Source organism: Hyperolius riggenbachi, chromosome 4 (assembly GCF_040937935.1).
Source record: "Hyperolius riggenbachi isolate aHypRig1 chromosome 4, aHypRig1.pri, whole genome shotgun sequence".
Classification (NCBI taxonomy): Eukaryota; Metazoa; Chordata; class Amphibia; order Anura; family Hyperoliidae; genus Hyperolius; species Hyperolius riggenbachi.
In genome coordinates this window covers 414,753,663-414,778,175 of record NC_090649.1, presented here as the reverse complement: position 1 = coordinate 414,778,175, position 24,513 = coordinate 414,753,663, and the positions used below count along the sequence as shown (strand labels likewise).

The 24,513-nt window shown below is 44.8% G+C and overlaps 1 protein-coding gene across 3 annotated transcripts in view; it reads left to right on the top strand.

Moving 5' to 3' along the window:
* PAPOLG (poly(A) polymerase gamma) overlaps positions 1-24,513 on the top strand; it is a 74,220-nt gene that overhangs the window by 20,642 nt on the left and 29,065 nt on the right. For 2 of the 3 annotated variants that reach the window (XM_068232409.1, XM_068232408.1), the window contains exons 2-11: positions 379-537; positions 686-752; positions 3,649-3,730; positions 3,811-3,920; positions 11,780-11,833; positions 14,955-15,066; positions 16,591-16,680; positions 18,430-18,568; positions 18,670-18,742; positions 21,229-21,349. In XM_068232409.1, coding sequence (XP_068088510.1) covers positions 379-537; positions 686-752; positions 3,649-3,730; positions 3,811-3,920; positions 11,780-11,833; positions 14,955-15,066; positions 16,591-16,680; positions 18,430-18,568; positions 18,670-18,742; positions 21,229-21,349 — 1,007 coding nt within the window. Of the gene's footprint in view, positions 1-378; positions 538-685; positions 753-3,648; positions 3,731-3,810; positions 3,921-11,779; positions 11,834-14,954; positions 15,067-16,590; positions 16,681-18,429; positions 18,573-18,669; positions 18,743-21,228; positions 21,350-24,513 lie in introns of those variants that run through there. The other variant, XM_068232410.1, reaches the window with a different exon arrangement.

Below are 24,513 nucleotides of genomic sequence, written 5' to 3'. Positions count from 1 at the left end.
AAGCAGACGTGGAACTATGCAATTTGATGAATTCATGAACGGCTGCAAACTACAGCTACATAGTTTGGGTGGATAAAAAAAACACAAAAGTGAAAAATGGGTACGTCTGTCCTGCACCCTCACATATCCCAGATGGACATCCCTGCTTTAGATAATGTCTAGTACTACAGGGTAACAAATACCTTCTGGTGGTGGTTCAGATTGGTCAAAGGACAGTCAACATCTGGATATTTTGGGTAAATGAGAAATTCATAATTTGCCTGAAAAAAATGAACAAATTGCTGTCTATAAAAATGGATTAGAAAGCACTTGTTTCCTTGAAACCTCATTGAGGTTTTTTTTTTTTTTTTTTTTTCCCCTTTCTATTCACCATGACAGAAATGGTCACCTTGAAGTCCACCCTAGGAAGTGTTATGGCATCACCTCACCAATCAGCTGGGCTGGTCCCACAGAAACTGATCACATCCATACAGAGAGGCTGATGGAAGCCTTGAAACATTTTGGCGTGTTTGAGGATGATGCGGCGCTCGGTCACAGGTAAGCACTGTGGTCAAACAATACTGCTTGAAGATGAGTTTTGTTTTTTTTTTTTTGTTTTTTTCTTTCTATACAAAACCACATGCACAAAGCCTTCTGTAATTTCTTCTTTTATACGTGCCGTTTTTTTTTTTCCTTTTCCCCACAGGATGTTTGTCTTGGGCAAGCTGAACAGTTTAGTCAAGGAATGGATTTCTGAACTTGGGGAACTGAAGGTAAGGGTAATGGGCAGATAGAGTAGCGTACTGGTTATCTGGAACTCCACTAAAGGTGGCCATACATCAGATTATGGGCAGCTTCAACCAAGAGACAAATTTTATCGCTAATCTGATTAGATATAAATTTCTCTTGGTCGAATCTGCTCATACACTACAGGCCGATTCCCGTCCTATTTCAGCAGGGAATCGGCTGAGCAGCCGCGTCCGCCCCTCCGCTGCCCCCAAAATGTATAAATGTATGTAGTGTGTGTGCATTTATACATTACCTGTCCTGTAGCAGCTTCTGCACGGTGTCCGTCCATCTCGCTGGATAACAGCCACATACACGTTAGCGGTGCATAGTGTCAGACGCTATGCGCCGCGGCGTGTATTTGGAACCTGGCGAGATGGGACGGAAACTGCATGGAGGCTGACTCTGGACAAGTAATGTATAAATGCACACACTATATACATTGCAGCAGCGGGGATTTCATCGCTCGTTCGCAAATCGACCGCCACGCACCTGATCAACTTCGGCCCGACATCTTGCAGCATGCGTTATCGACCATGCGGCCAAATTCCGTCCTAAAATTGGTCGCCTTGTCAGTTGGGCATGCACTTGGCAGCACCAATTTCGATCCAATTCGATTATACTAATCGGATGGTCGATTGGTTGGTCGGCTGATGCATGACCACCTTAACCAGCAGTCCCAACCAACCAGCACAAATTTTTGGCAGTACTTGTTGGTAAAGGCAAACTGATTAGGTTTTTTTGTGCTTAAAAACTGGGTTCCAATGCTCCAAGGTTAATATACTCTTAATGACTGTATTTTAACATTTTAATACATGGTATGTGACTCTACTGTATATAAAATAAGTTGGCAAATGGAGAAAATTTTCTCACATGGGTTATGGTGGCTGACCAAAGTCAATTGCTTAAATGTCAAATTCTTTTGTGATATTGTAACTTCATCCGTATATATTACAGTACTTGGATTAATTGCAAACATTTTAACTTGCTTGTATGATTCTTGTGGAACAGTCACGCCACCATTAAAGGCCCATACACACGTCGGATTTTTGCGAACGACCCGTCGTTTGAACGTTCCGTCCCGTCGTTCGCACATCAAAAATCCGGCGTGTGTACAGACTATCGTTCGGGTGATAAGACTGGTTTTCAGCGATCCGCCCGACGGGTCGTTCGCAAAAATCCGACGCGTGTATGGGCCTTAACACTGACAGATTGTGAATGTCAAAACTGCCACCAGCCACTCTGGGCTTAGCAAATAATGAGCAGTGGTTTCTACATTCTTGTGCATCTGTTTACTAATGCAAGAAGCGGAAACTACCTGGGAAGTCTGTCCTGTAAAGCTAAGCAAACACTACGTTTAGAGTGGGCCATGACTGCTGATAATGACCACCTTCACCAAGAATCTAGCGTGTAAACAGCAGCCTCCTGACCTTCCTCTGTACCTTGGGCAGTGACCAGCCTGGTATATTGCAGAGAGCATCATTCTCCTCACTTGTTTTCTGATGCTCCTCGTGCACCACTCATAGGCCCTCCGCATAACAGCAGAGCAGTAATCTGGAACAGTCTCAGACCTGTTGTCGCATGAGGGATCGAGTTCCATCTCCTCCTGGACAACTGGTACAGATTCTATTGTTTAAGCCCAAATTGCACCTTTTTTCAGGTAGTTTTGGACATTCTTAATAGGCTGCCAATGGAAAGGGAAAAGTTTAGAACCCTAACAAGTTCCTGTTGAACACAGTGCAAGTTGGGATGTGCATCAGTCAGGTGAGGTTTCGGAGGGATGCTGCTTTTCCTTGACCACCTGTACAATACAGTGTGACGTATCCAGACAAATCTGATCAAAACCAATCACCGGGAGCAGGCATGCCAAACTTTCACTAGAACACACCGGTCTATTTAATAAAATGTACAATCTTTATTTAACTGCAGACAACTGTGGTAGCTCATGCATATTGGAGTGGAAGGAACTCCTTGGTCAGAGCTATGGCGCTACTTCCACATTGATGCGCGTGAGCTACCAGTTGTTGGTCTGCAGTTTTATAAATAAAGAGTACATTTTATCAGGTCGACCGGTGAGCGGATTCATTCTTCTGTTGTGAGTAGAATTTTCTTCAGCTTTTGAATGCAGTTTGGTCACACTGCTGTTTGTGTTCAACGCTGTGCCTTCAGTACTTCTGAAAGAGCACAACAGCAGTTGGCATGCACTAAAGATTTGTGGCTGTTGCAAAGTTACACGGTCAGAAGGCTGCATGAGAGTTGGACAGCTAAATACCTCTCGAATTGACACACTTGGATGGGAGGATAAAGGAGTATCGTGGCTAGAATGGGATCTGGAGGCAATATTGGTTTCTTAGGTGGGTGGGTGGGTGACTTGCTCATTGCCACTTGAAGGTAAATTTGTAAGGGATATCATAGCCGACAGGTTTAGTGTCAAACTGAACTGTTTAATTTTTTTTATTTTTTTTTTTGTGTGTGTAAGGGTTTTACCTAGTGGGTTTCCAAACTTCACAGCACCTCTTCAGTGCCCCAGACTACCCCTCATTGTCCCTACTGTCTGTTTAAAAGCCCAGAAGAGGCATGAAATATGTCGCTGTTTGTTTTTTGTGGTGTTTTTTTTTCTAGCCATTTCGAAGAAGCACAGTTGTGCTTAATCAGTCACCCTCTCTATTGTTAGCTTTTCAAATGGCCTCTTTTCAGAATTGGTGATCTTTAGAGCAATCCGTGCATTCAGGGATTCTGTATGTGAATGGAAGAGGTATTTATTATCTCAGCCATATGTACACATTGTAAACTATTAAAACACAGGACCTGTTCAGAAAACTTTTTACTTGGTCCTTCAAGATTTTTTTCCTAGCATTGATCGGTCTGTTCCTTTCTTGACAGGGCCTTCCACAATCTGTGATATCTTCAGCTGGGGGCAAAATCTACACGTTTGGGTCCTATCGGCTTGGGGTTCATACTAAAGGTCAGTGTTCTTCCTGCTATGTGGGTGCTCTGTTCTAGCTGCTGCCTTGAATAATGAATGGCATGCCTTTCTTTTTATAGGGTCTGACATCGATGCTCTGTGTGTTGGTCCAAGGCATGTTGAGCGTTCAGATTTCTTTCAGTCGTTTGTTGAAAAACTAAAACAGCATAACGGAATAAAGAATGTCAGGGTAGGTAAAGTATGCTGCATTTCACGATCGCTCTTGCTATCCACCGATCCTGTGTAACAACTTTACCCCACAGGCCATTATACCCTTAGGCAGGGAACACACTTGTCTTTCAGTTTTCTGCGCGCTTTTTCCTGCATACTTTTTCTGCACACCAAGTGTGTCTATGCAGGAAAACGCGTGTTTTTTTTTTTTTCATAGCAGCTGATGTAATTGATACAAAAAACTGACAAAATGTGCAGTCATGATGCAGAATGTCAGTTTTTTTTTTTTCTGCGCGCAAACAAAATATTAAGTGTGTACTAGCCCATTGATTAACATGAGTTCTCAGTTTTTCTGTGCAGAAAACGCGTACGAAAACAGTCAAGTGTGTTCCCTGCCTCGCCGCCAAGAGGCTGCCTGTTAACGCACCTCCCATTTTATTTGACAAGAACTTTATCACTGCTTCTCACACCTGAATGATCCATATATTTTTTTCACCACAAATTAGGATTTTTGTGGGCGATGCTTGTTTTCAGTAATTTTCTGTGCATTTTAATAGGGGAAAAAAATACTTCTAATTCATCCCCTTTAGTTTAAAATAAGTAATACTGCTACTGTATAAATAAAAAAAACAATGTATTTAATTCTGAAAATGTTTTTTTTCTCTTACCCTACCTGTTTTAAAAGAACAGGCAAATGTTTGTTTTCATGATGGCAGCCATCTTTTTGGTTGAAAGGAGGTGACGGAGTATGAGACAGTTGCAACTGTCTTGTGTCCTGAGCACCCCCCCAGTTGCTAGGCAACTTGAATAACATAGCAAATCCCATCATGCTCTGCACAGCATCAGGGAAAAAAAGCCCAGGCTTTTTTTCTTTGAGTGGAGCTTAGCTAAAAATGGGTAAGAAAAACAAAGTTCTGATGCTGTTAAACACCAAGCCTTTTCAGTTCTGCTGAGTAGATTTTTAGTCCGGAGGTCCACTTTAAGGCAACTGTCTGTGTTTTTTTTTTTTTTTTTTTTTTTTTTTTATAGTAATAAACATTGCCTGGATGTCCTACTAATCCTCCGCTTCTAATACTTTTTGCCTGAACAAACATGCAGATCAGATGTTTTTCACAAGATTAGCTGCATACTTGCTTCCTGTGTGCAATTCGGACAATACTGACCAGAATGATCAGCAGCGCTGCCAGGTAACCGGTATTGCTTAAAAGGAATTGTGGCAGCTTCCATATCCCTTTCACTTCAGATGTCCTTTTAAGCAATGCTGGTTCTTCAGCAGCAATGTTTATCCTTAGGTTGTGGTCCTTTCTATTAAGGATGATTAATGACTAGAGATGTAGCGAACGGTTCCAGGCAAACTTTGGTGGTTCGCGTTCGCCTATACTATACTTTTGCGGAAGTTTGGTTCGGCCTATAATGCGCTATTGAGCAGAACTTTGGCAACAATGTACCTGTTGACTGATGTAGAGGGTCAATCAGACTGCACTCACTCCTGGAGCCCCCCCCCCCCCCCTTTAGAAAAGGCAAGGTCCTTGTGCCATTTTACTCACTAGTCTGCCTAGACTAATTAGTTAAGGGACAGCTGCTGACAGACGCTGCTAGGGAGAGTTTAGTTAGGCTCCCTCACTCCCGGAGGGAGGAGGGTCTCATCTTCCAGGGAATTGTAGGCTTTTAAAAGCCAGCTTACATACCTTGGCCAGGAATTGAACCCAGGTCTTGGCCGGGAATTGAACCCAGGTCTGAGTGCTTGGTAGTCAGCTCTCTTAACCGCTATACCACAACCAACACTTACTGAAGGCAGCCTAGCATGTAACATTGTGATATACCCAAGAGAAAAATGATCGCTCTCGTTTTTAAGCTGAAAATTCACTTCAATGGCATCAACGGATACCAGCAGAATTTCACAGGCAATTTCAGAATTCTGCCGGATTGAAAAGGCAATTCCGTTCCCACCAAACGGAATGGAATGACCAATTTCCGCCCAAAATTGCGGAAAATACAACTCTGCGGAAAGCGGTGACCATCCCTACTAGAGAGATGAATCTACATGGCTATCTGGGGTTCTCTTCGGACAACTGTTGAACACAAAAGGCAAGGCCATGCCTGGGTGGGCTTGAACCACCAACCTTTTAGTTAACAGCCAAACACGCTAACCAATTGTGCCACAGAGACTGTGCTCTATTCCTGGCCAATGTGAATTGGCCTTTGACATACTACACATCCTTAAAGATAATTTGTACTCTAATATTTTTACACTAAAAAGCATACCATTCTATTCCTTTTCTCCTGTGCACCTCTGTGCTGTTTCTGCCACTCTCTGCTGCAATCCTGGCTTGTAATTAACAGTTTTAGGCAGTGTTTACAAACAAGCTAACCAGCTTGTGATAGGCTCACATAAACCGTGTGTGAGTCATACAGAGTGTGCAGGGGGCCTGCAAAGGGTGTGGATCACTTCTATCCAATCACAAGCAGCCCTGCACATTCCACACATTCAAGCCTTAGCCCGACAGACACCACAGAGGAAAGGAGATAAGATTTATTACAGAGACAGTGCAATTAGGAAAGGCTGCAGTAAGCCAGAGCACATTAGAACAGGCATAGGAACTTATAGGATAGAAGAACTAAGGCTGAAAAATTTGTGAGTCTCTTTAAGCAAGCTTATTTTTCTCTAGGATATATCATAATGGTACATGCTAGGCTGCCTTCAGTATGTAGTGTTGGTTGTGGTATAGCGGTTAAGAGAGCCGACTACCAAGCACTCAGCCCTGGGTTCAATTCCTGGCCAAACCTTCCGTGGAAGTTCGCAAACCGAAAATCGGAGGTTGGCGACATCACTATTGACATGCAAATGTCTCCTTGCGTTCAAATGTTCTGCAGCCTGAACTTGGATCAATGAAAACTGACAGGTATTGGTCCAATTTCAGGCTGCATATAATTTACAAAAAAATTTGAATGCATGGAGAAATTTGCATCTCATTGACAAACTACTTTCTATATGGACAGCATTGCTAGGTGCTTAGTTTACCTGGTCCAGGAAGGTAAATCTTAGGCCTTGTTTCCACTGTTGCGACGCGATTTCGGCCGCATTCCGACGCTTGTAAAAACGCATGTGGATGCGTTTCCACATGCGTTTTTACCCGCGATTTCGCATGCGATTTCGCATGGCAGGGTGCCATGCGAAATTAACCATGACACTGCCAGGGCTAAATAAAATTGAAAAAGGTGCGAAATCGCACGCAAAAACGCATGTAACAAACGCATGCGTTTTTACTATTAAATACATTAGCGGCGATTCGCACGGATTCCCGACGCAGGCGAAATCGTTGGCTCTTTTGTGCGTTTTTTTTCACGCTGAAAAAAACGCACCTCAACAACGCTACAGTGGAAACAGGCCCATCCACTTGTATTACATGTGCGGATCTGCATGCGTTGGACGCATGCAGATTCGCGATAGTGGAAACGAGCCCTTAGAGTTTTATATCCAGAATGTCTGCATGAGTAAAGATGGCCACACACGATACAATAAAATGATCCGATTTTACAGCCATTCGATACAAACTATCATATCTCCTGAAAAAATCTAAAGGTTTTTTTTCACTCGACTGTAAAATCCGTTTGGATTTCCCGTTTTTTTCTTCGATTTTTATCGATCCGGAATGCCAGATATTTTTCTTCACTCTTTCTAAAGATTGTATGGTGTGTTTGTCAATTTATTAATATACACACCCTAGCAATTTTGTCAGTTTCCAATCATTTATATCATAATTGGGGGGAAAATTGAACGTGTGTGTGGTACATTGGTCATATTTTTGAAATGTTACAATCCGTTAAAAAAATTGATTGCAATTCTTCAATTGAACAGATATTTAAAAAATTGTATGGTGTGTGGCCACCTTGAGAGGAGCTTCTCTAATTCCCTTGCTCTATATCTGATTCTGAAACTGCTTATGTTGTCTTCATATGCCAGTTGTTGTATTTATTTCCTTTACAGTCTGCCAGTTGACAGGCTGTCTTGCTGATCTTTGAACTCAGTAGTTTGTCACTCTAGTAACAAGGAATGCAGTCAGTGGCATCAGAACGTCTGATCCGCACAGCCGTTCTAGGTCTGACACGCAGCTTAACTGATATTAACCATTTGGGGACCGGCTGCCTAAATCCCCCCCCCCCCCCCCCCCAAAACCTCAGGACAAGGTGACTTTGTATGAGGGGGGAGGGCGTTTGGGGGTGTCAGCAGCCGGATCCCCACTTTTGGTAGCTGGGCATAGCCTCCCGTCGACGCCCCCCCCCCCCCCTATTGTATCCAGTTATCCCACCCTGTAGCCAGCAGCATGCACTTACTCACCTCCCAGGCTCCAGCGATGAGCTGCTGTGGACCGCTCTGGCTGGCATCCCCGGTCATACTGACGCTAAGTTCCCAGTCGTGGCTTGATGACGTCATGAAGCCGGGACCTAGCAATTACGACAGAGCAAGCGGGGATGCCGGCCAGAGCGGAGGGGAGTGACTATCAGGGGAACGGTAGGAAGGTGAGTGGATCCTCTTGTCCTCTAGCCTCCCTCACCACCAAACCCCAGGAGCAATGGCTCCTGGTCAGTGAGGGGAGATGTCAGCTGTCATGACAGCTAATCTCCCCTCTCAGGTGCGTACGATTGCGTCAGGAGCGGAAATGGCGAGTGGTGTAAATACTACGCTGCATCAGCCTAGAGTAGCCAAGTGCGGCATAGGATTTACTTGCGTCAGTCCGCAAAAGATTAAGGGACAACTGAAGTGAGAGGGATATGGAGGGCCGGTCCACACTTGAGCGAATGCGAAAGGATGCGCTTCATCCAACTTTAAATCCGCTTGTAGTTTTTGCACCTTTGCCCGAGATCCCCTCTCACGTGTCCCACTGCCAGTCGCTACTACTCAGACGCTCTGTACCCAGCCCAGAGCAAACTCTTTTAATACGGCGCAGGAGATTTGAGCGTAGCTGGCACCACCATAGACCGGAATAGGAATTACGCTATAGTGGCGCGCAGCAAGTAACTTCAGTGCCATCAGAAGACAGAGCTGAAGTTCTTTTTAAAACATTGTAATTTTGGCCGCCACCAATAGCTGGAAGCCGGATTACAGCATTCCTCATTCATGTCGACCTCGAGGGGGAATGGTAATTAACACCGCCAAAACTTGTGCAGGACAGGGTAAGCCATATATCGGCTGTATCCTGCGCCCAAGTCTCCCGGCAGCGATTTCATATGTACGCACCCAGAGGCCGGAAGTTGGACTAAATTGCAAATATGCATATTGTGCACCTGCAGGTTCTCTTCACTATATATGGCACCTACAGGTTCTCTTGACTTGCATATGGCTTGGCTGGGCCTCTCCGATAATTGATCAATAATGTTGCATGCAAAATGTGAGGAAATGGCATATGTAGGACCAAATACAACCTTTGCTGCATTTTCTATTTACATATTAGATTTACCCAGGGCCGGTTCTCTCATGGAGCAAGGTGGAACATTTGCATCAGGCGCAGAGATTACATGGGCAGCATGTGTGATTGCATGCTGTTAGTGTAAACTGTACAGAGTAGGAGGAGAAGCAAGAGAAGAGTGAGGTGAAGAGGTCATCAATGGGGGGGGGGGGGAGCAGCCTGTTGTGTGAGGAGTCTGACAGTGAGTGAGGATGTGGGAGGCTGCAGAGCGGCAGTGTTATTTTTGACTTGCACAGCAGAATGGAGGAGGTGGCACTGCTATCCTGACTGAGGAAAGTGGCTGTGTGAGCAAGTTTGTTTGTCACAGACTCACAGCCATTTCCATTCCATATTGGTAGGAGGGGAGGGTGCGCATCGTCACAAGATTGCCTCAGGCAGCAAAAAGTCTAGAACCGACCCTGGATGTACCATAGTTTTTATAGGGCTCCTGTGGTGTACTAAAAGCAGTTGTAGGAAACCACTCTAGGTGGCAGCAATACCTTAAACTGAAGGCTTTGTTGCTGGTCATTTCAACTTTAACTTGGGAGAGAAACCATTTTGTTGATCTTATTTCTAAAAAATGACTCCCTTTATATATTGAAAGTGTTCCAGAGACAAATAAAATAAGTGTTTACTTACCTGGGGCTTCCTTCAGTCCCCATTAGGCTGTTTGCTCCCTCGCCATCCTCCTGGGACACTCTGATCCTCTACTGTCCAGGCTTTTCCCCCAGTTGGCCCGTATTGCTCATGCCTGGCTATGAATGCCCCCTTCGCACTGTAGTACTGTGCAGGAGGCTCCAGGTGATGGGGCGCATGGCTGGGCCACACATGTGCAATGCAGTGGAACTGGTGGTGACTTGGGGAAGAGATCGGGCCAGCAGGCAGGGGATCGGTGTATCCTGGAAGGATTACAATGAAGAAAACTGCCTAAAGGGGGTAGAAGGAAGCCCCAGGTAAGTGTAAATGTAGACATGCTCAACATCATCGATGATTTGATTAGGGTGTCTATACTATCAAGATTGTATTGTCAAAATTGACTCCATTGGTGATCACCTTAGTGAAAATTATTTTGACAGTTAGATATTTTTACCGTATATACTCGCAAGCAAGCCAACCCGCATATAAGCCGACCCCCCCCCCCCCCCACACTTCTTCCTGAAAAACCAGGAAAAAATGATTGACCCTCATATAAGCCGGGGGTAGGAAATGCTGGCCGTGTGATTTCCCCCCCCCCCCCCCCAGTGTGTCCCAGTATAGTTAGTATAGTGCCCAGTATGGGTAGGTAGTGCCCAGTATATCCAGTATAGTGCCCAGTATATCCAGTATAGTGCCCCAGTATAGCTAGTATAGTGCCCCAGTATAGCTAGTATAGTGCCCCCACCTCAAGCAACCCCTGTCCCCCGCGGCCGCCGCTGCTATTAGCTTACCCTGCGGCTGCCGGCTTCCAATGGTCCCCTCTCCGTCTCCCGGGCATGTAAATAGATCACAGCAGCTCACTCCACGGCGGCTGCTGTGTGATGGCAGGAAGCTGTAGGGAGAGCGGCTTCCTGTAACGGCGATGTGCATCGCCGTTACTATGGAAACTGCTCTGCCTACAGCTTCCAATCCTGTCATCACACAGCAGCCGCCGTGGAGTGAGCTGCTGTGATCTATTTACATGCCCGGGAGACGGAGAGGGGACTATTGGAAGCCGGCAGCCGCAGGGTAAGCTGATAGCAGTGGCGGCCGCGGGGGGGGGGGGGGGGTGAAGCGCACTACGACCATCGACCAACGTGACTCGCAAGCAAGCCGACCCCCCAACTTTTGGCTCACTTTTGGGGGGTCAAAAATTCGGCTTGCTTGCGAGTATATACGGTACTTTGTTTTTATACGTTTTTTGTTTATGCACATCCCTCCCAACATTCGTGTTGAGCTTCACACTATAGTAGTGTAGCATTAAACCCCCATCTACACCATACCATTTTAATTTTTTGTGAGATTCGATTCATCGATTTGATTCAATCCGACATGTCCGATCGGGATTCGGTTTGCCATTGTTTTGCAATGTCAAATTGAGTGGAATCAAATACCGATTGAACATGTAATGAATCGAATCGCATAAATTGTATGGTGTAGATGGGGCTTAAGACTCGTAGATAGAGGGAGCTCTTTGAGACATTGATGTATGGGGGAGTGCAGGGCAAGACATGCTAGGGCTTATTTTCAGGGGATGTCTTTTTGGGGGGAAATATTGGTAGTTTTCCTGAACAGAATTACTCAGACTGCACAGCCCTGGTATTTTTCGCCAGTTCCTTTTCTATGCTGGGCACTGTAAATTGGGCCATAGCTGCCAATTTTGTATGAATTGCATCATGGAAAATTCAGTTGAAATATATGCGCCAATAGTGTACATTGAAATCCTGTGACTAACGCTTGTGTCTTTTCCCTTTAGGCTGTGGAGGATGCCTATGTGCCTGTTATAAAATTTGATTTCCTGAACATAGAGGTATGAAGCTTGTGACTTGTGTAAGAGAAAAAGCATGTTGTGTTATAACTGAAGCTTGCCCAGAATCTATTTTGTAAGTCTGTACCGACAACATGATTGATTTTTATTTATATATTTTTAGCACCAGGCTACTTTTTTCTGCGCCAAACAATTGTTTCACAAATTTGCGACCGTGGGTATGTTTTTGCAGTGAAGCAGTCATGTTTAGCTCTGCTCAACGATTGGGACCATCATGTCAGATCACTGAGCAAGTGATCAGTCAGATCCCTGTAGACTCTTGCGCAAATAACCACTATTGTTTAAAATTTGATTTGCACACCTAGTTTGTTCCCGTGGTACACGATTGCAGAAGATGGATCGGGGAATGCTCATTCGCTGCGTCGCTGTGGATCCTCCGATCCATCTTCAGGGAGTACATAGCTTAATAGATGAAGCTGCTTATCTTGTAGTGTTTCCTTGTCCACCATATTCTTCTCACCTACAGTGCGATGCGAAAGTTTGGGCAACCTTGTTAATCGTCATGTTTTCCTGTATAAATCGAAATGAAGTTTATTGGATTTACAGAAAGTGTGCAATAATTGTTTAAACAAAATTAGGCAGGTACATAAATTTGGGCACCACAAAAAAGAAATTAAAACCATATTTAGTAGCTCCTCATTTTGCAGAAATTACAGCTGCTAAACTCCTTCCTATAGGTTCTGAGTCTGGATTCTGGTTGAAGGCATTTTAGACCATTCCTCTTTACAAAAAATCTCTAGTTCATTCAGGTTTGATGGCTTCTGATCGTAGACGGCTCTCTTTAACTCACACCCCAGATTTTCAATTATATTCTGGAATGCCCATCTCAGTCTCCAGACCTTAATGTTGTACTTGTTCCTCTGCATGAATGTCTTAGTGGATTTTAAGCAGTGTTCAGGGAGATTGTCTTGTTGAAAGATCCAGCCTCAGCGTAGCTTCAGCTTTGTCACTGATTCCTGGACATTGGTCTCCAGAATCTTCTGATACTGAGTGGAATCCATGCGTCCCTCAACTTTGACGAGATTCCCAGTCCCTGCACTGGCCACACAGCCCCATAGCATGATGGAACCACCACCATATTTTACTGTAGGTAGCAGGTGTTTTTCTTGGAATGCTTTTTTTTCTCCATGCATAGCACCCCTTGTTATGCCAAAATAATTCAATTTTAGATTCATCAGTCTACAGCACCTTATTCCAAAATGAAGCTGGCTTGTCTAAATGTGCTTTAGCGTACCTCAAGCGGCTCTGTTTGTGCTGTGGGCGGACAAAAAGGCTTCCTCTGCATCACTCTCGCATACAGCGTCTCCTTGTGTATAGTGCGCCCAATGGTTGAATGATGCACAGTAATTCCATCTACAGCAAGATGATGTTGTAGGTCTTTGGTGCTGGTCTGTGGGTTGACTCTGTTCTCACCATTCGTCTCTTCTGTTTAATCGAAAATTTTTCCATGGGTCTGCCACTTCAAGCCTTAGCTTGAACTGAGCCTGTGGTCTTCCATTTCCTCAATATGTTCCTAACTGTGGAAACAGACAGCTGAAATCTGAGACAGCTTTCTATATCCTTCCTCCCTCCCTCCCCCCCCCCCCCCCCCCCCCCCTTAAACCATGATGGTGAACAATCTTTGTCTTCAGGTCATTTGAGTTGTTTTGAGACCCCCATGTTGCTACGCTTCAGAGAAAATTAAGAGGGAAACTTACAATTGACCCCCTTAAATACTCTTTCTCATAATTGGATTCACCTGTGTATGTAGGTCAGGGGTCACTGAGCTTACCAAGCCAATTTGAGTTCCAATAATTAGTTCTAAAGGTTTTAGAATCCATAAAATAACAGTGCCCAAATGTATGCATCTGCCTTATTTGTATTTAAACAATTATTGCACACTTTCTGTAAATCCAATAAACTTCGTTTCACTTCTCAAATATCAGTGTGTGTCTCCTATATGATATTTAACTGATTGTTTTTATCGTAACAACCAACAATTTATACAGGAAAATCCTGATGATTAACAAGGTTGCCCAAACTTTCGCATCCCACTGTAACTGGGCACAGATGAGTTGTTGAGGGATAGGATACAATCTAGTACTACTGGATCGAATGCATGAAGTCCTGCTTGCATACATCTGCATTTGACAATAGCAGAAGTTGTCACTGATGTGTGCAATAGCCGGCTTTATTGTATAGCTCTTTGCATTCTTCCATGAATGGCATCCTCCTGTCACTGTGCCAAACTGGCTCAGCACAGGATAACTACTGCTGCAGTGTTTTCTGTACATCACAGCAGGAAGCTGCTCTGAAACTGGCCTTGGTGTAATATGTTCATATTTTTGGGAAAACTGTTCTTTCTTTAGAAAGATCATGCTAGGTATACAATTTATCATAACAAGTGGAATATCTGTGTGCTACAATCCACAGCTCCTCCATCTGATGTCAGGATTGCAATCTGGCCCTCCTTATTCAGGAAAGGTTGCCTGTAAAGCAGCACAAAATGCTTGTGTATGAAACCTAAATCCCCATTATATGGCTGCCTTAACCACTTGAGGACCACAGTGCTACCCCCCCCCCCCCTTCCCTAAAGACCAGGCCATGTTTTACTAAAAGGGCAGCTTTAAGGGCGCACTGCAGGGCCGCACAACACAAGTGATTCCCCTCCTTTTCTCCCCAACAGAGGTTTCTGTTGGTGGGGTCTTATCGCCCTCCAGATGTGTTGTTTTTTTTATTTATTTTTTTGACAAATATATTTATTTTCCTTTTTTATTTAAAAAAAAGTGTATTTTCCTTTAATTTTTCCCTCCCTCCCCCGGCCAGCCTATCGCAGTGATCGGCTGTGATAGGCCAATTGCTCCAGTGTCCCACGGGGACAGCCGTGTCACACGGCTGTCCCCAGTACAGAGCTGCTGCAGATCGCAGCACTGTACAAGGTGTATAGACGGTGGTTTTCGAGACTGAAGGCAGGGCGGAGCTCAGCCTTCCAAGCGGAGCAGTAGCCAGCCCCAGGACTTAACGGCAATTGGCGTTAGGCGGTCCTGGGGCTGCGGTCATGCCAATTGGCATGACACGGTCGTTGGGTAGTTAAAAAAAAAACTCATTTATTTCCTTTTCCTAGATCGATTTGGTTTTTGCACAGCTACCCTTACAGTGCATTCCTGATCATCTGGATTTGCGTGATGATGCGCGATTGAAGAACTTGGACATAAGATGCATACGAAGTTTGAATGGCAAGTGCAATTGTCTCCTTGTTTGCTTTGTATCTGTTGGCATGTAAAAGCAATTTTGGTGTCGCCACTGACTTCCGTCTTGAAGGACTCACGAGGTGAAAACTTTTAGCAATCGTTACTCAGGGCTTCTTTCAGCCCCTAGATGTCGTCTGGGTCTCTCGCCACAGTTCTGGTGTCCTCCTTCCCCCGTTGGCCTTTGCAGAAGATCTGACTCACCGATGGGTTGCCTACCTTCACGGGCAAGCAGTGGGGACCGCCAGAGCTGTGGCAAGGGATTTAGACAATCTAGGGTCTGGAAGAAGCCCAAGGTAAATAACGATTGCTAATCGCTTTCACCTCGCGAGTTTAATGCCTAGGGTTTATTCACTCAGATGCTCTTAAAGGTACATTCGCTCTTAAAGAGGAACTGTCACAAAAATCCTAAGTTAAGATTTAAAATGCATGCAGATAAGTACGTTTCTTCCAGCGTAAAATGAGCCATAAATTACTTCTATGTTGCTGTCGCTTACAGTAGGTAGTAGAAATCTAACATTACCAACAGGTTTTGGGTTAGTTCCAGCTCTTCATGGGAGATTCTCAGCATAGCCTTCATTCTTTATAAAAACATTCCCTGAAAAAGATTTATACAAAAATGCTGGCCAGCCTCCCTGCTCACCGTACACTTTTCTGGCAGTTGGACAGAGCAGCTGCCATTTACTAAGTGCTTCTAAAAAAGAAAACCCTAAGAACCCCCCCGTTAAGAGATGGGCTAGTCCAAAATCTGTCGGTAATGTCAGATTTCTGCTACTTACTGTGACAGCAACATAGAAGAAACGTAATTTATGGCTCAATTTACTCATACTTATTTGTATATGTTTACATGTATTTTAAATTTTGACTTTTTTGCAACATAGGTCCTTTAAGTCTTCGATCCACTGCCATTTATTTGTCATATAATGGTAGTGATGGATTTTATAAACCCTGTGGGTGTCAGTGGTTACAGTGCAGTTTAAAATCTTGCATAATATTACTGGTGGCTGTTGTTGCACGCTGACATGTACATGAATACTGTGCATGCACCAAATCTGTCACCACTAGCCCCAAATGTTTATAGCAGTCCATGAAATTGCCAGCTACTCTTGTGGTAGTTCCAGCCTGTGCATCTGACCTTTGTTAACTGACTGTACTACACTAGAAGGTGACCTTGTCAAAGGGGTGAAACACCTGATGAGTATTAACAAGTCAGGACAGCCTTGTTCCATAGTTTTATTTAGGGTACTTTCAGACTTGTGGCTGCAGTAGTGGTGCGACTTGGAACAATCAACTAATGCACTGCAGCTTGTGCTTTCCTTCTTTGGTGCCCAGAGCATTTGCATCGTAATGCCGGCAGTGTGTCATGTCTCCTTTACTTTAATAGCCGCTGTGGCGGGGGAGAGTACCACAAACGCGGTAAGTGTAAGATGGTCCTTAACTCAATCCAAACGTTGTCCGCCCAATTAACCTTTTTTTTTTTTTTTTTTTATTATTATTATTGTGCTCTTACAGGTTGCAGAGTTACAGATGAAATTTTACATTTGGTGCCAAACAGAAAGAATTTCAGGACAACTCTGAGAGCCATCAAGCTGTGGGCAAACAGTAAGTATGGCCATGTTAAGTGTACATGTGCTTTATTTACTGTTTGTGTTTGTGCTCGCCCATCCTCCTTCCTCAAGCCACTGTAAAGAAGTTTTTGTGGGTTTTTTGTTTTTAGATAATACACTATAGTCCTTCACATTCTGGTACTGGAGTGAAAACCAAGTCTTGGCTTACACACTCTGCAAGGATGTCTGTCATTTGCAGCAGCAGTGCTGCATAGCCATGCTGTGCCTCCTTGAAGTGATTGAGAACCTGAAATGAGGGATGTGGAGGCTGACAAATTTCTTTTTAAACAATGCAAATTGCTTGGCTGTCTTGCTGAGCCTCTGCCTCCAAAGCCCAATCTACATGATACGATTCTTTATGATTCGATTATGATTCTATTTACGATCTGATTAAATCCAACATGTCCGATCGGGATTCAATAAGATTTGCCATTGCAGAACAATCACGAATCGAATCCCGATCGGACATGTCGGATTTAATCAGATCGTAAATAGAATCGTAATCTAATCATATAAAGAATCGTATCGTGTAGATTGGGCTTTAGTAACCCTGAGCATGCATGCAGATCAGATGTTTCTGGCTGAAGTCTGACTGGATTAGCTGCATGCTTCTAGCACTTGTTGTTCAGACACTTTTGATGCCAAACAGATCAGCAGAATTACCAGGAAACTGGTATTGTCTAAAAGGAAAGCCTCCATATCCCTCTCACTTCAGGTTCCCATTTTAAAATAACAGGTTCTTGCCAGTCACCACCAGATGGCCAGATGGACTCAGTAGTGATTTTTCTCAGTTGTTTATTGTAAGCCCTGTATAATTGCTATCCTTTAGGCCTCTCTTCACGGGCAGTTGATAGGTAGTGAAATGCCTCTCACACTCACAACTGCTTACTGCTGCCTGGTAACTGCTTGATGAGCCACAGTTCAACTGCCTGTGGAAAGAGGCCTTAAAGAGACTCTGAAGTGACATTAAAAATCGTTTTTTACCTTCTAATCAACATGGGCATGTCTGCCCCTGCTAAAATGTTGCTATCCCGCGGCTGAATGAGGGGTCTTTACCCCCCAAATCCCCTCCGTTGTTCCCGGGCAGCGCTAACGGCTGCAGCCCTGCCTCTCCCTCCGCCCCTCTGTCTCCCTTCAGTGAGAGGGTCGTGTATTTTGCAGGGGGGGGGATTTGGGGGTAAAGACACCTCGTTCAGCTGCGGGATAGTGGCGTTTTAGCAGGGGCAAACATGGCCATGTTTATAAGGTAAAAGGCAATTCTTTTAATGTCACTTCAGAGTCTCTTTAAGAATGGAAAGGGTTAAGTTGCTTGGGAAATTGATTAGTATGGGAACTAATCATCGGGATTCTTTTTCAGAATTGGCATTCACCTTTTTGTCTTTAGCTCAGCTTTTAAAAAGCCATGAGCTGCAAGGTGTGTAGTTGCGCTGTTACTTGTCATTAATGTTTTAATTCCAGAATACTTGCATTGAAATAGAATTCAGGCTGGAGAGTGTACTGGTAAGGCTGTTGCCTTTTGAGGTAGGATTTGAGCCCTTGACCAGGGTTCAAATCACGGCTCAAGCCAGTATGTAAACAGGAGTCTTTGGGCAATGCTCCCTAACTATCCTGTTTGCCCGTGGAGCATGCCCTAAGTGGCTGCAGCCCTGAAGTGCTTTGAGTCCGCCAGGAGAAAAGTGCAATATAAATGTTCTGTGCCTTGTCTGTCAGCATTTTTACATTTGTTCCATTACTTATATTTAAGGAAGGGGCATTTATTCCAACATACTGGGGTTTCTCGGCGGTGTTTCCTGGGCAATGTTGGTAGCAAGAACTTGCCAGTTGTACCCCAATGCTGCAGCCTCTACTCTGGTGCACAAGTTTTTCCTGGTCTTCTCGAAATGGTAAGTTGGAGCTTCTGAAATGAGTCAGTGTGAATCTTTTTACATTCTGTTACAAACCTTTCTGGAATCCTAAAAGGAGCATTTTCTTTATTGTGCAACAGGGAATGGCCTAATCCAGTGCTGCTAAAACATCCAGAAGAGAGCAATCTCAACTTACCGGTCTGGGATCCTAGAGTATGTAACCTTGTACTTCTATATTTTCAATGCTAGCTGTCAAAAACAGCATATATTTATACTTAAAGGACTTACGAGCCCAACACGGTAAAAAAAAAAGGTCTGTACCTGTATGACGTTGGAAGGCACGGAGGACGCCATCCGTGCAGCTCCGCCGGGTCCCCGCTTCTTAGCCTCCCCCCGGCCGGACCCCACAGCCCGGGTCGGGCTCCCCTGCCTCCTCAAATATGGCCGCCGGAGGAGGCCGCGGCGGTGCGGCTGCGTAGCTCTAGGGCCTCCCTCCCCGATCCACGCTACGTAGTGGGGTCGGGGTCCGGCCGGGGGGAGGCTAAGCAGCAGGGACCCGGCAGAGCTGCATGGAGGGCGCGGATGGCCAACGTCATACAGGTACAGACTTTTACTTTAAAAACCTCATTAAAATTATTGCCCCTCTTAAATCGCTGCATCCCCACGACTGAAAACACCCTAAATCACCCCTAACTCGCCCTGCAAAATCCACGACTTTCTTGGTTGTGGATTATGCTGCCGCTTTTATGCGTGTAAATCGGCGCATATCTCCACCTCTCCCCGCCCCTCTCAGTGAAGGAAGACAGAGGCGGCGATGCGTGCTGATTGACGCGTATAGAGGCAGAGCTGCAGCCAAATGCTCTGCCTCTGAGGAAGGAGCCCGCGATGCACCCCAGAGTTTGGGGTGTTTTAGGGTGTTTTCAGCTGCGGGGATGTGGCGATTTTAAGAGGGGTAATGTTGTTGAGGTTTTTAAAGTAGAAACCTCATTTTTTGGAGACTTTAGAGTCTCTTTCAATGCAGCCGAAGTCTGTACATTAAATATGATAAATGGCTATTATGAAACCAGACTGTTCTCAGGTTGCTACATAACCTAAATGGTCACTGTTCTCAGTGCAGACATTTGTAGCTTAAAGAGAACCTGTACTGAGTAAAAAAATATTTTAAATAAACACATGAGGTAGCTTCAAACGAACATTACATAGTTACCTTGCCATCAGTTCCTCTCAGAAGCTCACCATTTTCTTCTGACAATCCCTTCCAGTTCTGACAATATTTTGTCAGATCTGAAATCTATCAGTTGCTGTCAGTAAAATATCGGTTGCTGTCAGTTATAGCTGAGAGGAAAACTGATGTACCAGGTAATGTCCATGTTTCCCTATGGCTCAAGTGGGCGATGTTACAGTTTAACTGTGTGCTGACCAGAAAGCTGTTATGGGTAATGGCCATTTTCAAAATGGAGGACAGAAAATTCCCTTGATCAGTGAACAAACAGGACGCGGGACAGGAGAAAGACACTGAGGAGTAGACTACATGGAAGGTAAGTATGACTTGTGTATGCTTATTTTGACTTAATTTTCAGTTCAGGTTTTCTTTAGAGGACATCACTCTATGATAAAGGACCTTTACTTTGGGTTAAGGTGGCCATACACTGGCCTCGATTTGCCTCCAGTTTCGACATCAGATTCGATCACATGATCCGAACTGCTGCCTACTTCACGCTACACGCCGGAATTCGATCCATGGCTGTCCATTCCTTGCGAAACAGACTTGCTGAACCCCCGATATACAGCTGCAATCGCTTAATCTCGTTCGAGTGGTGCCCTCGACCTGACCAATAGACCCGCATACATTACCTGCTCCGCCGGCGCGACTCCAGTCACCCGGTCACCGCTGCTCTGTCTGCGCTCTGGTCTCCAGGTCCGGTATGCCTCACTTCTTGCTCTGTTTAAACTTCCTGCCGGGCTAGAAGAAGTGAGGCATACCGGACCTGGAGACCAGAGCGCAGACAGAGCAGCGGTGACCGGGAGACTGGAGTCGCGCCGGCGGAGCAGGTAATGTATGCGGGCTCTATTGCGTCGGTCGTCGGGCACTCGAACGCCGCTAGCGATGCGCTCTATACCCGCGGGCGATCGACTGTTGTTTTCCGCACATCGGGATCGGACGAAATGGATCGAAATTCGGCGTGTAGCGTGAACGATTGGCAGCAGATTCGATCCCAGTGATCGAATCTGCTGTCGAAACGGGCGCAAATCGGGCCAGTGTATGGCCAGCTTTAGTGCACATTAAAAATCACTAGCGAAATGGCAAGGGCTTAGCGTCTTTTTGAAGCAATTTTTAGAAGAGTTTCCAGGCATGTGCCTAACTATGTTCTATTTATGCCTAGCGATTTTTGGCGCATTTTGCTTTAGCAATTATATACTTTTTGTACAGTTTGACCTCCACGTGAACCGCTTTAGCAAAAAAGCTCGGAAAATCGCTCTGTTCAGCACTTTTTTTAGAACGATTTTCCATGTTTCATATACTTTATATTGAGGAGTAATCGCCTCCAAAATGCCGCAGGACCTATGATTGCATTTGGGGGGAAAAAAACGTATTGCTCTGGTGTGATCAATCTCATTCAAAAAACGGGGGACTTAATGTGTACCAGAGATTTATGTATGTTGAGATGTATGTATGTTGAGATGTCTTTGTTCTACAGGTAAACCCTGCAGACCGCTATCACCTTATGCCTATAATTACTCCAGCATATCCTCAGCAGAATTCTACTTTCAACACCTCTACCTCAACCCGTGCAGTTATGATGGAAGAGTTTAACTATGGTAAGCCTAAATAGAAATAAGCTATGCAATAAATATATTATAGGCAAGTGGTTTTAATGTTTAACTGTAAGTCACACTTCGGCTGCTAAATCTGTTCTGACCAGTTGAGACATAGGGCCTTTATTCAGTTAACTATTTCTCCTTACAGCAAACCAAGGTAATTTCCCACCTTGGTAATAAAATGCTTTTTAAGCCATCCGCAAGCAAGAAAATACGTTTTTTTGGTACTTATGACTCCCCATAGTTTTGTGTTCTTCCAAAATTGAGGTGGGACCTCCATGGATCTAATTGGGCAGGACAATGATGTAGTGGACAGCACGCTCTCCTTGCAGCGCTGGGTCCCCGATTACAACCTGGGCTAGAACACTAGCAGCCAATAGTTTGTATGTTTTCCCGGAGTTTGGGTGTGTTCCGGGTACTCAGGATTCCTCCCAAAGACCTACAGAAGGTTGATTTGGCTCCCCTAAAATTGGCCTTAGACTGCAATAGGAACATGAGACATTGACTGACTTGGAAGGGATGAGCGCCTCTGAGGCCCAGTTAGTGACATGACTACTCTGTACAGCACCGCAGAATGTCAGTGCTGTATAAATGAGCAGTAATAATGAAGCTTTTTCAATGCACCCCAACAAAAAGACTAGGCCACCATCTTCTATTGCTCCATGGTCCTACTCTAAATAATTTTTGACCATTACTTGTATGGGCAGACCTGGAACTTTTCACAGGTTATGTATAATTTGATAGCTTAAGTAATCAAACTACCAAGTATCCCTTATCAGCAAATCTGATTGGCCTTGCGTAAAGTGTGCAATAAAGGACTTCCGATGCGAAATTACCAATTTATTTTTTTTTATTTTTTTTTTACTCGCATGTGGCTTCTTTCAGCCCCTCGCAGCCATTTCAATCCCTCGCCGCAGACCCAGTCCTCTCTGTGTCCCCGCTGGCCGCCTGCAATGACCGTGACCTGCTGGTGGTATTGACTCTTCTGCACCTGCGTGCTCACGCGTCCACGTCACCTGGCGCATACTGTTTACGCAGTAGTTGTGCGCAGTACGCACCAGATGACGTGGACATGCGAGCACAGAAGAGCAGACCCTGGCGAGAGCTCGCCATAATTATGGGCGGCCAGCAGGGACACGGAGGACAAGCTGCGGCGATGGACGGAGACTGCTGTGAGCGGCTGGAAGAAGCCCCAAGTGAGTAAAAAAATTGGCTATTTCACATCGTAAGTCTCACTTAAAGCGGACCCAAATTAAAAATACAAGATTTCAGAAATCTATTTTCTAAATTATAATAATAAATGGCAGCCTTTTTTCAGCTGCATGATGACATATCTAAAATATTTTACGTTTATTGGAGGAACCCCGCCCTTCCTTTCAAATTGCCGGGATTTTTCCGGCAAACTGGTGGAGTAGATGGTGTCTGGCAAAGGAGGAATTGCTAATGGCTGCCACCTGTATAACCCTAGCTATGAAAAGAGAAGGGTGAAAAGCATGCACTGAAATGCTCATAGGCTTGAAGGAGTGTTTATTTATATTTGTATGTGTCAGAGTGGTGCATCTAAATATTTTGAATTAAAAAAGTTTGGTTTGGGTCTGCTTTAAGCCCTAGTGAATTCCATTTCTGTTAAGCCATACACTTGTCAGTCATTCCGATTATTATGCTCGTCCATTTTCCTACTTCGAACAAATCGCCTTCAAGAACGGACTTCATTTGCGGCCAAATATCACACCTCTACAGATGCCATTGTAGTAAGATCCATAATATTCACTTCACCTGTCCGTGGATTTCATCGGGGTGGTGGAGTCGGAGCAATTTTTCTGTACCTGGAGTCGGTCGTGAGTGTTCACTTACAATTTAAAAAATAAACCAAATAAAAAAAACTTGTGCTTCTGTAATAAAGCAGTCACCGTAGTTTTAAAATCTGATGTGTACATGGGAATCTTGGCTATCTCTATCTATCTGTTATCTCTGTAAAGGGGCCCATACACCCAACCGATTTTCTGGCCGATCGAAATCGATTGGCCAACCGATTTGCAATCGACCGATCGACGGCCGATTTAGATCGCTTTCGATGGATTTCCATCGAACTGGCAGGGTGGAAAATCTAGGTCGATCTGATGAGATTGCTTATCATTTTGCATTGGTTCTAATGGAAATCTGATGGCAAAAAAATGCCATCAGATCGAATTTCAATAGATTTCAAACTGAAATCTATTGGAATTCTATCCTGGTAAAAAATGTTCTAAAAACACATCAGATCATCAGATGCATTTCTTATCCATCTGCTGCCAATCTGACGAGTGTATGGGCACCTTTAGACTAAAACCTTATATAGTTGTCATTAGTAGGAATGGTCAATGAAAAGCCAGTATTTTTGTTCATGCAGGTTAATGCGGAGTGAAAATGGACCAATCAAATTCCACCTTTGCAGGATCTGTTTGGTCCATTTTCATGCTGCATAAATTTCAAAATTTGCATAATCCTTCATAAACCCAATTTGCATCTCATTGACCTTCACTAAAAAAGAAGGGGCGCTTTGAGTCTTCTACCAATATAAAGCAAAGCTGCTGCTGGGCAGGTCTCACCTGGTTCCGATGTGGCTGGCACAGCGTACACAGCCTTGGCACACTTGCGTCCCACTTAGCCGAGCCGGGGACCAGGCTCACACACGTATGGGCGGATGTGACGTCACGTCCCAGCGTCCTCCGGGGCCTGTCGTGATGGAAACCAGGACGCTCACCCGGGGAGCGATATACGGAAGTGGACTAGCCAATAGGCTGCAGCGGATGGGATTCCGCAGTTTGTATGGGGAAATAAGGTGCATGCAGAGATAAAAGTACTGGGAAAGTACAATTTATTAAAACGACGCGTTTCACGAAGGCTCACCCTCCGCTTTATCAAGTTGATAAAGCGGAGGGTGAGCCTTCGTGAAACGCGTCGTTTTAATAAATTGTACTTTCCCAGTACTTTTATCTCTGCATGCACCTTATTTCCCCATACAAACTGCGGAATCCCATCCGCTGCAGCCTATTGGCTAGTCCACTTCCGTATATCGCTCCCCGGGTGGGCGTCCTGGTTTCCATCACGACAGGCCCCGGAGGACGCTGGGACGTGACGTCACATCCGCCCATACGTGTGTGAGCCTGGTCCCCGGCTCGGCT